Source organism: Mastigoproctus giganteus, chromosome 5, assembly GCF_048544385.1.
Source record: "Mastigoproctus giganteus isolate SK-2022 chromosome 5, ASM4854438v1, whole genome shotgun sequence".
NCBI lineage: Eukaryota > Metazoa > Arthropoda > Arachnida > Uropygi > Thelyphonidae > Mastigoproctus > Mastigoproctus giganteus.
In genome coordinates, this window is record NC_143579.1 from 28,772,686 (window position 1) to 28,788,663 (window position 15,978).

General features: G+C 40.2%; 1 protein-coding gene across 1 annotated transcript; it reads right to left on the reverse strand.

Annotated features, from left to right (window-relative positions):
* Nucleotides 1-213: 213 nt before the first annotated feature.
* On the reverse strand, nucleotides 214-1,482 carry IFT57 (intraflagellar transport 57). The gene has a single exon (XM_090374508.1). The coding sequence runs from the start codon at nucleotides 1,462-1,464 to the stop codon at nucleotides 214-216; it is 1,251 nt and encodes a 416-aa protein (XP_090230634.1). The 5' UTR covers nucleotides 1,465-1,482.
* Nucleotides 1,483-15,978: the final 14,496 nt, after the last annotated feature.

A 15,978-nucleotide genomic window follows, 5' to 3' on the forward strand; every position in this document is an offset into this window, starting at 1 on the left:
TCTATAAAATAAGCAGATTATATAGATACAGTCATAGCCTTACTGACAAAATGAAATGCATCTAATAATTGTACATATTTAAGGAATAATGTTGTGATAAATGTTAAAAAATTTTTGATGCTGTCATTAAAAATACTGAGATTAAGACTAAAACAAAGTGAAATAATTTTAATCTTCAGAATAGTTAAACAGCACAAGATAAGAAGAAAAGCATTAAAACACAGTATCAAAACCAGGTATATTAACTGGGGCACTAGTAGCTCTTTTCATATTGCCTTTTTCTTTTAATCGAGCTTGTAAGAGAGTGTGACCTGCAACACCAATCCGCACATTCATTTGGGATATCTCTGTCTTTAACCTTGTTAATGCCTTACGAATGTTTACTGATGGAGTGCCATCAATTATACTGGAGCCTCTCTCCTCCATCTCTTGTTTCAGGGATTCTAAATCTTCAGTTATCTGGGCAAGAATACTGGATCGTTCTGTCACACCACCGCTAACAGTTCGATACTGTTCTTTTGCCTGAGCTAGTCGATTATGCACTGATCTGTATTCTAGTAACTGCTGCTCTAGCTGATTATTTAAATATTTTTCTCTACTTCCAATTTTTTCTAGCACTCTTGTAATTTCTGAATGCAATTTGTCCAGTTGTGTTTTTGTGGTAGAAAGACTTTCTTCAATTTCTTTACGATGCTGATACATTTGTTCTATTCTACTTCTCCAATCCTTTACATCACTTTTAATGGTTACTTTTAACTGTGGTTGTACTCTTTCAACTTCCAATTTCCATTCTGATGAATCTGTTGTAGATTCAAGCACATCATCAGGTTTAGTTATATCCTTCATTCCAACTAAGCTACCCCCAGGCATATTTTTAAGCCCTTCCAAATCCAAAATTGCTTCATCATCATCTTCGTCATTATCAGCCTCAGCCAACATTTCTTCTTCAACCTTTTCCAATGTGACTTCTGCATTATCATCCACTAAACTTTCTTCTTCAGTTTCTTCTTTTGGGTGAGAGGGCCTTCTCCATGAAAAACTCGATGCCTTTAGTGCTTGATCTGCTAACCTGTCCAAAACAAATATAACTTGTTCACCCCATCCTTGTTTCAGTTTATTTGGAGGAAAGTCAATTGTTACTCCCATCTGTCTAAGTACATCTAAAATGTTTGATATAGTTGAATTTGGATCGTCATATTCCTGAGGTGTATCAAACTGCCGACCGCACTTTCGTATAAGCCATGCTGCTAAAGTTGTAAAAAGATAAAACTGCTCTCCCGGATTTGTCTGAATCGCAAAATAGTGTCTGCTTATAGATTTTAACCGAAGCTCACGTGAAAAATCGTGGTCATAATTCAAAAGCTTCAGTTTGTCCAAAAGATCTTCCATAACTACAAATGGCATATAAACTTGCCCAGGACCTCCATCCTCAGTTATTTCTGTACGTCGCTTGTCGTCTCCCATAGTTTAAATGAATATATATTTTCAGTGAAAAAATAGCAATATACTACATTAAAAATTATGTATAACAAATATCAATGGTGAAATGAAATAGTCACCAGTTGAAGAATGAAAGGTTCAGTGAATAATCAAAAAATAATTTCGGCAAATAAATATATAACGACACCCACATCGCTTTGACAGATCACGCATTTTAAAACTTCACACAGCTGGTTTATAACATATTACTACCATTATCGTACACAAATATGTAACAGCACCAAAACGGAAACAAATTTTGCGCTACCTGCCGGAGAATATCAAATATTTCATAAATAATACACAGAAATCGCACTCGTAGTGTAATACAGTCCATGTTCTTTTTTTATTATTATTGCTCTTATATTATTTCTCTCTGATTGGAGGTTCCACCTCGTGACGAGTATTGCTACCAAGTACACAGGGTGGTTGATGTTATGTCTGATGTTTCTATTGGTCGAGGAACTCTCTGGACTATCCTACAGGTGTTCAGGAATATGACTCTCGAGTTCCTTGTAGGTGTTCGCTGAGAGACCTATTGCTGCTAGGCTGTTATGTAGGGTTTTTTGCACCATACCGGTGGTTGACACGATGATCGCGATGGTCGTTACTTGTTGATCTCCTGTCTTAGGTTCATGTACTTCCTGATTTTTTTTCTCATGGGTTTTCTGCAGGTTGTGAGTGTTGTGTACCGCTATGTCAATCAGACAGGTAGAATTTTCCTACTTGTCCACAAGGGTTATGTCCGGTCTGTTGTGTGGGATTGTCTTATCCGTTATTATGGCGCGGTCTCCGTATATCTTGTGAGTCGGGGTCTAGTACTGCCTGGGATTCGTACTTGTAGTACGGTAAACTCTCTTCGTATTATTATTATTGTTCATGCTCTTATATTATTTCTCTCTGATTGGGGCATTCCACTCCGGGACAGCTACTGCAACCAAGTACACAGGGTTGTTGTTATGGCTGGTGTTACTGTTGATCGAGGAACTCTCTGACAATCCTACAGGTGTTCAGGATTGCGACTTTCTGGAGTCCTTTGTTGGTGTTCTCTGGGAGACCTATTGCTGTAGGGCTGCTATGTAGGTTCTTTGGCACCATACCTGTGGTTGACACGATGATCGGGATGGTCCTTACTTCTTGCATATGCCCCCATCTCCTTAACCTCATGTCTCAGGTTCGTATATTTTCTAATTTTTTCCTCATGGGTTTGGACATTGTTAGTGTTGGGAACCACTATGAAAATCAGATAGGTAGCGTTTTCCATCTTGTCCACAAGAGTTATGTCCGGTCTATCGTGCGGGATGGTCTTATCAGTTATTATGGCGCGGTCCCAGTACAGCTTGTGGGTTGGGGTTTCTAGTACTGCCTGCGGTTCCTACATGTGGTATTGTACACTTTCTGTGGTCAACTGCTATTACCTCGCTAGCTTCTGATGTATTATCCTGGCTACGTAGTCGTGTCTACGAGCGTACTCAATGTGAGTGATCACCTTGCAATCCCCTGTGGTGTGTTGGATAGTTTCTGAATCCAGGTGGCATCATCGACATGTGTCACCTGACATTCCAGGATCCTTTGCGTTGTATTTTCTATAGTTTATGGTATTGATTACCTGGTCTTGGATGGCCAGCATGAACCCTTCAGTCTCAGGGAAGAGCGTCCCGCTTGTGAGCCATGCATTGGAAGCAATGTTATCGATGTCATCTTGATGGAGTTCATTGTATTGTCTGCCATGGAGTGTCTTCTTTGCCCATCTTTCTAGCTTCGTTTCTTGTGCCGTCTGGACTGGAGGGGCTTCCTCGCTTAGGTTGAGTGGGGCATAACAATCTACCTTCCTTATGGCCTGGTGCAGTGTTGTTCCTTTGTTTTCGAAGTAATCCTTGAGATTAACTATCGCTTTTTTCTGTTGCTCTATCAGGCCCATTCCTCCCTCTTTCCGAGCCATTTTTAGTCTCTCCACTGCTGACTTCAGGTGATGTTGGCGGCTCTTGGTCATCATTGTCATTGTATTTTGCACGATATCCTCTAGGTCGGTATTAGTCCAATCTATGACCCCAAAAAGTAATATGTTGGTACTAGAGCTGCATAGGTGTTTATGGGTTTAACTGTGTTCCCTCTATTTAATTCTGCTTTCAGCAGGCTTCTGAGTTTCTGATGATATTTTTCGAACAGGCACTTCTTGATTTCCTTGTGCTATAATTGCTGAGCATGCATCATCCTTAGGTATTTGCTGCCGAAACTGCAACTGGCAGTTTCGGCCGACAAATTTTCCCAGATGAAGTGTGTGGGTCTTGCATTTGTCAAGCCCAATTTCCATCCTGATGTCCTGCTAAATTGTTAGGTGATCCGGAGTAGTTGCTGGAGTTGCTTCTCGGTTTCCGCGTAGAGCTTGATGGCATCCATGTACATCAGGTCGGTGAGGTCGTACAGGTTATTATTATTATTATTATTGCTCTTATATTATTTCTCCCTGATTGGGAGTTCCACTTCGTGACGGGTATTGCTACCAAGTACACAGGGTGGTTGTTGTTATGTCTTGTGTTACTGTTGGTCGAGGAACTCTTTGACTATCCTACAGGCGTTCAGGGTTGCGACTTTCTGGAGTTCCTTGTAGGTGTTCGCTGTGAGACCTATTGCTGCTAGGCTGTTATGTAGGGTCTTCGGCACCATACCTGTGCTTGACACGGTGATCGGGATGGTCGTTACTTGTTGCATATGCCACATCTCTTTGAACTCCTGCCTTTTCAACTCCTGTCCGTATTATGAAGATCTGAGCAGCACACTTGAACGGGAGCTCTTTAATTTGGATTTGGGTACCTTGCCCGATTTGTTTGTAAGTCGAGTGTCCTTTAAATATTTCTCAACTTTTGTTAATAACGTGTTTAAAAGGAGGGCCATATTGTTAAGTGATAGTAGAGGTATTTCGACACAAGGTACAGGAACAGCTGCCGAAGGCACTGGATAACAAAATGTGCTATTTAGTGCCGACGGGCTAATATACATGTTGTGTTTTTTATTGTGCACATTATACAAAATTTTATTGATATTGAACCAAAATTTCATTGGAAATTATAGAAAGATTTCTTGTTATTTATTTATTTATTTATATATATTTATTTAATTTTATTTATTATTATTATGTTGATTAAGAATACATACTTTAAAACCAAAGGCTGTATACATAGTCTTTGGACCTTGAGAATTGGTGCATAAGGGCCTAGGCCCTGGAGACACGCATGGGATGAAGTTGTTAATGTATGTATGTATGAACTCCTGCCTTAGGTTCGTGTACTTCTTGCAGAAACCCATGGGGTTTTCTGCAAGTTGCCACTTTTGGGTACCACTATGTCAATCAGATAGGTACCCTTTTCCTTCTTGTCAACAATGGTTATATCCGGTCTGTTCTGCCGAATTGTCCTATCCGTTATTATGGCGCGGTCCCAGTACAGCTTGTGAGCTGGGGTCTCTAGTACTACATGGGGTTCGTACTTGTAGTACGGTATACTTTCTTCGACCAACTGGTATTTCCTTGCTAGCTTCTGATGTATTCTGGCTATCTGGTCGTGTCTATGAGCGTACTCATTCTGGGTGATCTTCTTGCATCCCGCGGTGATGTGTTGGATCGTTTCTGAGGCCAAGTGGCATCGTTGACATGTGTCATCGAACACTCCGGGCTCCTTGATGATGTTTTTTCTATAGTTCCTGGTGTTGATTACCTAGTCTTGGATGGCCGACATGAATCCTTTAGTCTCGGGGAAGAGCGTCCCGCTCGTGAACCAAGCATTGGAAGCAATTATTATTAGTATTTCTCCCTGATTGGGGGTTCCACCTCGTGACGGGTATTGCTACCAAGTACACAGGGTAGTTACTGTTATGTCATGTGTTAATGTTTGTCGAGGAATTCTCTGACTATCCTACAGGTGTTCAGGCGACTTTCTGGTGTTCCTTGTAGGTGTTCACCTGGAGACCTAATGCTGCTAGGCTGTTATGTAAGGTCTATGGCACAATACCTGTGGTTGACACGATGATCGAGATGGTCGTTTTTTGCATATGCCACATTTCACCTATCCACACGCTCCAAATGTCTGTCTAGTTCTGCCTTGAATCTACTTAAACTATCAACTTCTACAACGACAGATGGAAGTTTGTTCCGACAGTCAACCACTCGCTGGATAAAGGCAAACTTTCGCCCATCTATCCTACAACTGTCTTTCCTCAATTTGAATTTGTGCCCTCTCTGGTAATTATTCTGAGCAAGAGGAAGAATCTCATCAGCAATGAGTCTGCTTAAACTATTCAAGGCCTTATACACCTCAATCAGATCACCTCGCAGGTATAGAGTCTCCAGACACTGTACATGGCACATATCGTATATGTGCCTAAAACTCTACTACAACCAAACAACAGTTTCATTACTTCACTTCACTGTTCTCGTTTTTACCAAAATTTGGCTTTCTTTCTTTCTTTCTCTGTTTCATCTGTACTTCCAACATTTCAGCTGCTGCTAATGTACTCTACTGCATCTACTCTACTGTGATGTATTGTGCTGCAATTTTCATAACTAATCAGAATGTAACCTTGTTTATAATCCGGTACGACCGCTAGTTTAGAGGAGTATTCATTATTATTTTGATCAACGAAAACAATCTATAACCATGTTTAGTAGCCATGCGAGATTGAACTTAATCTCTTATATCTTTTAAGTGCCTTTTCTTGCTTATTTTCCTTACACACCTGATTACCTGCCAGAGACTTATTTCAATTCTGACCACAAGCCAATTGTTGTTCTTTGACACATATCTGCTCCAAACTTCAATGTTGTGAATTCGACTAATACCAAAGTAATAGTAAGTCCCAGGTTTTTGAATATTTATAAATGTGTTGAGGCTGCCTCTGTCATCCCATGGACAGTCTTAGAAATTTGTGATCTCGAAATTGCAGTGAATTTGCTTACTATTTGGCTTAAGACTATTGCGATCTTTGCAGCATCAAAGAGAATTTCCATGATGCCTTGATCAAGAGCATGGTGGACTCCCCATCATAATATGAGCTTCAAATTAAAGCAGCATCTGCACAAAATGTGGAAGCAGTCGCATAGTGTCCAAGAGAGGATAGCCTACTCCAGAGTTCGCGCCACATTTAATAAGCCGAAATCTCAACCAATTAAGCATTATAGGGATAGAACCATTCGTAGCGGAAAATGCACCTACTCTGAGCGGCCTTCTGATTTTCCCCTAAATCTTGAACCTCAGCAGTGGCTTCACTTCTTATCTAGATTTGCCTCGAACACGGAACAATATCCTGATCTTCACACACCAACAACTAGAATCCCGCCTGACACTGTTTGCCGTATCAATCTCCAGGGAACAGCTTATTGGTGCCATTAATTCTACATCAGCTTCTGCTACAGCAGGTGCGGACGGAATCCCCCAATTCATTATCAAATGTCTTAGCCCATATATTTTGGATCCCCTTGTAACTATTTTTAACTGTTTTGTCAAGCCATTTCTTTCCCCAACAGTGGAAGATCTACCTCAGTGGTTTTCAACCTTTTTTTAATAATGGCCCTAATTAATTAATTTTTTTTTTTCTGCATGTTAGATCCGATTCTCTCTCTGTATATACGGGGTGTCTCAAAAATATTGGTACAAGCGTTTAGGGGAGGTAGGTAACATCTAAAGGAATGTGAATCGCATAGGGAACCCATAACCGGAAACGTCACGGGAAAGTAGTAGCAGAGGCACAAGAAGCAGAAATGACACAAGACAGTAATTAGTGGCAAACATTTATTTGACATAATATTAACAATGGAGTACGTGATGGATGCATTTCATGATGTTACAACAGATGCTCGAAGGTTCCACCATGAGACGCGATGCATGCGTGACACCGACGCAGCATGGATTGGCGGACACGGTCGAACACACCTGGAGTTTCTTTGACAGTAGCAGCAGCGCAGACGAGTCTCGCCACGAGATCCATTTCCGTCTCCAAAGGCGATTCATACACGATAGATTTGAGGGCCCCCCACAGAAAGACATCAAGGCTCGATAAATCAGGTGAGCGTGGGGGCCAGGCAACGGGTCCACCACGGCCAATCCATCAACACCCAAAACGCCTGTTCAAATGGTCACGAACACACCTTCCATAATGGGCAGGCGCCCGTCATGTCGAAACCAAACGTTGCGTCTCATATTTGCTGGAACATCGTCAAGTAACCAAGGTATGGGCCAACTAAGCTGTCACCGACCATACCTACCCACACATTTATTATTATTATTATTATTATTATTATTATTATCTGTTTGTTGTGCCGCATGGGGGCGCACACCGTGTGGGTTGTCGTGAGCCCACACATGAGCATTGTGCTGATTAAATAAGCCTTCCCGGGTGAAATAAGCCTCATCCGTGAATAAAACATAGGCTGGAAATTTCAAATCTTGAACACTTTCTTGGAGAAACCACTGCGCAAAAGCCACACGTGCAGGATGCTCTTGGGGGAGCAGTAACTGAATCCTTTGGAGATGAAAGGGGTGTAAGGAATCGTCATGGCAGACACGCTGTACACTGTAACGAGACACTCCTAAGGCAGAGGCAACGGCACGTGTGCTGGTAGAATTATTCTGGACAGCATTCAACACACTTTCTTCCATGGCAGGAGGTCGCGTTGAACGTAGTCTGCCCACACTACTCCTGTTACCTCTAAATGACCCATAATTGCACAAATTTTGATGCACACACACACACGCAAACAAACGGTGGTCCAGTGCAAGTCTGTCTGGGAAGCGTTCTCCATAAATTCGTTGAGCGGCTCGTCCATTGCCCTCTGCTAATCCATACACTAGGTGCATGTAAAGTGTAAAGTGTGTTTAGGGTCAAGCGGCACCAGGGGTTTCCCCCATCTCCGCGTAGTTTACATTGTGGGTGAACCAGTTGACTGGAAAAGCCAGAGATTTAAAAGTGTATGGACTTTGTATATATTTGATGCCTTGTACTTGTTCATCTGGTCATTTAGCCGCCAGACCCCTACTGAGGCCCGACGTTGTCCCACTTTAGCCCCGTGGAGGCAGACCAGGTACTCACTAGTATATAGTTCACTCTGGCAGGTCCTGCCACCTAATTTCCTAAGATTTCAGTGGCTAGGACCTTAAAAAAAAAAAAAAAAAAAAAATCGCGTACGCGTCGCGGGGAGCGCTAGAAGTCCAAAATGTTGGGCAAAATTAATTTAGATTGGTGATTTTAGATTGTGTGGGGCGTGTTCACGTTGCTATCAGATAGAGCGGGGTGAAGGCTGAAGACTGGGGGGCAAATAGACAGAAATATGGAGCCGAAAGGGAAGGCAACTCCAGTTTACAGTGGGGCATGCCAATGCCCCACCAGAGGGAAGAAATAGGGTGGCAGGGTGGGGAGGGGACAGTTTACTGTCCCCTCCCCACCTGCCAGGAAGAGGTGAGACAGTGAGCCAGACAAGAGAGCTGGCTCAGGTTGCCAATGTGGCCTGTGTGCATGGGTGGGAGCAAACCAGACTGCAGGGTCAGGTCCGCACCATCCACTAGGGGCATGTCTGCCAGCTCACAGTTCGTATATCGATGCATGCTCTTCGTGCGGCGACTTCTGCTTGAATGAGTAAAACAGAAATTTTCCCTCTCGCGAACTGATGAACAGCGCCGTCTACCGACTTACGGTGACGTTTCCGGTTATGGGTTCCTATGCGATTTACATTCCTTTAGATGTTACCTACCTCCCCTAAACTACCAATATTTTCGAGACACCCTGTATATATATATATATATATATATAATATTAAAAAATATATGTTATATGATAGTTATTACAATAATATAATTTTAAAAATTACATTTACATAATAAAAATTATATATATACAGTATATAATAATTTTATTCTTTATATAGAGGTACTAAGTAAACATCAATTATAGATCACCACAAAATTAAAAAGATACTGTACACCTTTTTATAATGAAATAAACATATAAATTTAAAAAAATAATAAGTTTAAGTAACTTAAACTCAAATTACATGGCACCCCTGGAATGTTGTTGCGGAACTCTAAGGTGCAGCGACACCCCGGTTGAAAACCACTGATCTCTTTCTACCTTGTGAAGCCTATTCCCAAAATTCAATCTCCTACACTTCTTAAGCATTACCGGCCAATCTCCAATGCCTCATGTCTTCTAAAGCTCCTTGAGAAGATACTTCTCCCCGTTCTAATTTAACAACTTCTTCCACATCACTGTCCTCAAATCCATTACTCCCTTCCGCATAGATCCACTGTGACTAACCCCCTTAGCCACCACCAGCTCTATCCTCTCTGCGTTTGAATCCCAAGCAGAGCTTGCAGTCACCTATGTAGACCTTGAAGCAGCTTTCGACTCTATAAACGTTCCTGCAATGCTGAAGCTACTTTCAGACCACTATCAGATCAAGGGAGACGCTCTACAGTTCCTCAAATCACTCTTTCAAAACAGAATAATCCAGCTTACTGTCCATGGGCACATATACGAGCGAAGTATCTCTTCAGGCGTGCCACAGGGTGGTGTCTTATCTGGGCTCTTATTTACAGCACTTATCTCTCCACTTGTTGAGTCCAGGTATGATACCTAATGTTATGCAGATGATATAAAGCTCCTCACACCGATTTCTCCGCACGATGATCTTCTCATCATAACAGGATCAATTAATAATGCACTCACGGAAATTGAAAACTACCTCAACCAATTCGGATTAAAAATAAATCCAGAAAAATCTGAATTTATGATATTCTCTTAAATAAAATGTCGTCTTATATTCATCCAATTCTGTGTAATTCTCCTATTCCCATCGTCAATAAGCATACTGATCTCGGGGTTGTGTTTGATCCTAAGCTTTGCTTCAGTTACCACATAGACAAGCTCCTCACCCTGGCAGCTCGACTCAGATGGATTACCAAACAGCATTTACATTATATCAATGAAGTCACAACTACGTACTAGAAACCGCTTTTATATACTGCAGAGGTATGGGCACCAGCTGCCACTTTTTTCTGTTGAGTTTTGGCTCTTAAAATGAGCCATAAACAAACATAAACTTCCTCCACAGCCAAGGACAATTGAAATGGCCAGCTTGATTCAAATTCACAGGCTCCCCACGCTGATTAGGGTGAAACGTCTTACCACGACTATCAAAATTATGGTTGCCGAGATTTCGGCACCATCATCACCTGTGCTCATGGAGAGTCCTTCAGCCTTCCCTCAGAGTGACTCCAACTCTATGCCCACATCTCAGCCGTCTCCACTCATCCGATAAGTTTCTGCCTTTTCAGCTACTTTCATGTGCCCAGTCCTTAGATGCTGACCTTAATAAATTCGCTTCTGAGAGGGATTACAGACGTCGCATCTTTGAATTGTACTTCCCTATCCCTGATTCTTCTCCTCAAAGCTCGTCTTAATGCCGCTAGCCAAAAATACCACCTGATGTGAAGATGGCGTACTAACTTTTCAGTATGACAGTGAGTAATGATGGACTAACTACATGTATCGAATTGTATTATCATCATTATAATTATTGCAATAAAGATTTCTTACTTTTACGTATTATCATTATAATCAATACGCAATTCATATTACATCTTGACTCAACTCCATACTACTACTATTTTTCAAATTTATACTTTTACAATTTATTATCAAATTAATTCAAGCAAACTGGTCCAAATTATATGGACCTGTTTGCATTGTTCTGGAAGTCTGTGGTCATCTGACGATGTTGGCTGTAGGCAACACCGCCAAATGATTCTAACAAGTATATCTATCTAGTCTAACAAGATCTAACTAGTATATTGACACTATTGAGAAGAAATGTATTTTTTAATCACTTTTGACTCAAATTCTTCATTTCTTTTCGTGTTTACATTCCTGGCTAAAAACCTTTCTTTACTTATTCTGTTTTTACTCTTAACTATATTTGCAACATACCAATATGTAGACATGTAGACATTTATAGTATCTTCTGTACAGCGGCTCCAGGAGCATAAGTTCATCTCTGTCATGTTACTCTGTGATGATACAAACTCTGTAGAGCGGCCAGAAACGTGTAGTGTTATGTTTGTGTATATTATGTGTTGTTTAGTTGTTTCTGGCCTCTTTGCCAGCAGGCAAACGATCGCCTGGAAAGCGTGCCCGGTGCCCGTCTACACCACGAAGAGGTGGGCCCCAACTAGATATGTCCTTAGCCAAGTGGAGATAGACCATTACAATCTTTGTCTGCCCTGAAGAGGGCGAAGTCCCGCACCCACTGGAGATAGTGCTATACCATGGGTGCCAGCAAATCCTGTATCCACAGCTACCCAAACTTAGGGTACTAGCACAGAGAAAAAAAAAAAAATAAAATCATAATTTAAAAAAATAATAATAAATAAATAAATAAGTTAGTTGAAAAAAAATAAAATAAAATAAACCAAGATAAAATTTATAGATAAGAGTAGAAAAAAATAAAATAAATAAAAAAATAAAAATTAAAAAATTAGTATTAAAAAAAGAAAAGAAAAAAGAAGTAAAATGAAATAAAAAAATAATATATATATATATATATATAGATACAAAGTTAAAAAAAGAAATTACTAATAAAATAAATAAATAAATAAATAAAAGTAAGAATTAAAAAATAATAAATAAATAACTAATGATTGTAAATATAAAATAAAATTAAAAGATAAATAAAATAAAATTAGATAAATAAAAATAAAAACCCAGTTGCCCAGACTTTCTTCTATTCTCTCTAGCTGGTACTGCTAACAAAATAGAAAAAAAAAATAAAAAAAAATAAATATAAAATATATAAAAATAAATAAAAATTTAAAAGAAAAAAAATAGATAAAAATGAATAAAAGTGATTTGTCTAAGATTGGACAAATCCCGCACCCACTGGAGGTAGTGCAATACCAGTGGGGGCCAGCCATCCTTGGGTTGCCCAGGCCCGAGGGGATAAAAGTAAAAAAAAAAAAAAAAAAACTGGATCTATGTGATCTTCTAAGAGCTATTCAAGATGGCAATATTTTATCTTTGCAAGACATCGCTCACTGTTGAGGTTGACATTATTGAAGGTGCTGGAGGCACTGTAGGAGGTGAAGTTGAAGCAGGATTGGTCAACAGAAGTTTTCTTCTAGCAAATAAATCAGAAGCTAATTGTTGTAGGATTCCAAGGTGTGAGGCAGATTCTATTAGATGTTTTTCGTTGCCAGCTGAGAAGGTGTTTATACGGTCTTGTAGGGATTTCCGTAAGTCAGCATAACGAGGGCAGTGATAGAGCAGGTGGTTCCAGTCTTCCAGATGGAGACAAATGCAAGAATCGGTATTGCTTATTCTGAACTGAAAGAGTTTGGAGTTGAAAGAGCCATGTCCAGTTATGATAAATGATGTGTACAGATTTGGAGAAAACCATAGGGAATTTTTCTTATTGGCAGTAAAGGAGACGTCTGGTATAAATTTATATGTAGTTCTACCTTTACCGGATGTATTCCAACGATCTTGTCAAATTTTTGTTAAAGCAGACCAAATCCCTGTTTTTTCATCTTTGGTGTCTGCAAGGACATCATTCTGTGTTCCATAGAATTCCATGGAAGTCTGATGTTTTTGAAAGTAGCAGAAGGCACGATGTAAAATGTGCAAGTCCAGAGGTAATACTCCAGCTATAACCTGCAGGGCATCAGTTGAGACAGTCCTACAGGCACGGAGCATTGTAAGGATCACGGATCATTGCAAGGAGAGTAGTTTTGATTTCAGTTTGACGTTCTTAATTCTGTCATACCAAACTGGAGCAGCATAGGTTGCAATAGGTATGAATACTACCTTGCAATATAAGAAAAGAACTCTGCGTCCAAGCCCCCAGTCAGTTCTTGTAATCCGAACAAGAACCATAGTAAATTTCTTGATTTTATCTATTAGGTGGTTTATGTGGAGAGTAAAATTGAGCCTATCATGAATCACACTAAGATGTTTTAAGTGCTTGACTTATGGTATTTGCTTGTTAGCTATCATTATTTTTTATTATTTTTTTAGCCATATGGTGCAAGGAAGCCTGAGGCTTTTGCTGCACCAGCCAAAAAAAAAATTTCTGAGCGAGAGAGAGAGAGAGAGAGAGAGAGAGAGAGAGAGAGAGAGAGAGAGAGAGAGAGAGAGAGAGAGAGAGAAATAGAAGGAAATCACCAAGAAAGAGAAGAATGATGATATCCAGCTAAGGACCCTGGGTGTGCCAAGCCCATACTCACCAGATGTGAGCCCCTGGGGGTAAATTTTCAAGATAGGAGGACGATGGATATTTAGTTGACCTTTAAAGATCAAGAGCCGGGTTTTGGATGGAGATACTTTAAGTTTGTTGCAGTTGGCCATTTAGAACTCTTTATTGCATACAAAAGGCACACGCCGTACCCTTCACAAGCCAGGGGTTTACAGTAAAGGCTAATACAATATAATAAAAGGATGAGATAGGAGAAAAAAAAAAACAATATTATTGCAAATTATACAAGTGTAGGTTTAAACACTGGAAAAAAAATTGAAAAATTTACATATGAAAATATTTACACAACAGCATGTTATCAAGTTAATTATTCTCCAGGGAGCAGTCCTTTTACAGTTCTTGAGTTATCTGAGCAGGCGCAGAAAGTTGGAACACTGTGGTGGTGGATCCATGGCAGTGATGGACAGGTCCTTGGGAGCAGGTTCTAATGTCCTGTGACGCGGTCCTAAGAAGGAAGTATTGCACTTGATGGAGTAAGTTCTGCCTGTATTTTTTATCCAAAGCGAACTTATAGAGGTCGCCATCCAAGGAGTGTAAGTACAGGTAAAAAAAAAAAAATCAAATTACTATATTAGGGTTACCGTAAATGATTACGTTAACCCGTATTCGTGTCTGTAAATTGCGTGGGTTCTCTGGTCGATTTGCCTGTTTGGCTGAACGAAAAAACCCCAGCTTCTGAGGGGAAAAACCTTGCTATCTATGCCTGAGACCGACTAACTCAGCCATGGAGTGAAAAAAGCCCAATAAATTTAAGCCTCTCTTCATTCCTTCTTTGCCCTCACCAATCTTGTTGCCCTTCTCTGTACACGCTCAAGCAAATCTACATCCTTCCTAAAATGAGGCCTCCAGACCTGTAGGCAGTACTCAAGGCATGGCCTGACCATTGCATCATACAGATGGACAATCACCTCCTTTTTCCTGCTAGCAAAATTCCTATATATCATTGACAAAACCCCATGACCTGCCCTGGCAGCCTGACTGCATTGCTCAGAAAACTTCATGTCTTACTGCACAATTACTCCTAGGTCTTTTTCATTTTCTACCACCTTAAGTGTAGTACCACACAGTTGGTACATTTCTCTGGGGTTACGTTTACTCATATGCAGTACTTTGCATTTGTCAAGGTTAAACTTCAGTTGCCACTTCTTAGCCCATCTGCCCAAATTATCTAAATCCTTTTGCTGTAGCACACTGCCATTACTGTCATTAACAACCCTATCAACTTTTGTATCATCTGCAAACTTCGACACCAAGCCTGATATACCTTTAACAATATCATTGATAAATATACAAAACAACAGAGGACCCAACACCGAACCCTGTGGGACTCCACTAATAATATTAGTCCAAGAAGAGCAGCACCCATTAATTACCACTCTCTGTCTTCTCCCACTCATCCATTCTTTTATCCATTGTAGCAATTTACCCTTAATACCATTCTGCTCAAATTTGTACAGTAGTCTCCCATGCACAACAATGTCAAAAGCTTTTCTGAAATCCAAATATATGATGTCAAAATTATTTTTTGCATCCGGTTCCTTTGTAATCGCATCATATCATTCAATCAAATTTGTCAGACAAGTCTTTCCCTTAAAAAAACCCATGCTGTGTCTGAATTATTGCTGCAGTCTTGTCTAGATGATCCTGCAATGCATCTTTAACCAGTGACTCCATTATTTTACCCGGCACAGAAGTTAAACTAACTGGGCTGTAATTACTCGTGTCACCCTTCGATCCCCCTTTGTGAATTGGGGATACATTGGCACATCTGCAGTCCGTGGGGACCTCCCCTGAGTCCAAGGACGCTCTCATAATTATGGTAAGGGTTTGCTTAGTTGCTTTGCCGCCTCCTTTAATATAACTGGATAGATCCCATCCACCACAGATGCCTTTCTTATGTTTAACTTCAACTATTTCTCCTCCACTTTGCTCTTAGTTATTACAAAATCATTAAGCACCCTACTACAATTTGATAACCTTCTGCTATTTTTAAACCTTAATAATTCCTCATGTGTGAATGTAGATGCAAAATACTCATTCAGTTTGTTTGCTATCTGAGCAGGATTATCAACAGTCGAACCATCGATATCAAGTGGACCAATCAGATTCATCCCCTTCCTTTTAGAGTTTATATAAGTAAAGAAATCCTTGCTGTTTTTCTTAGCATCTTTTGCCAAAGATTTCTCGTAATCTGCCTTCGCTTGCCT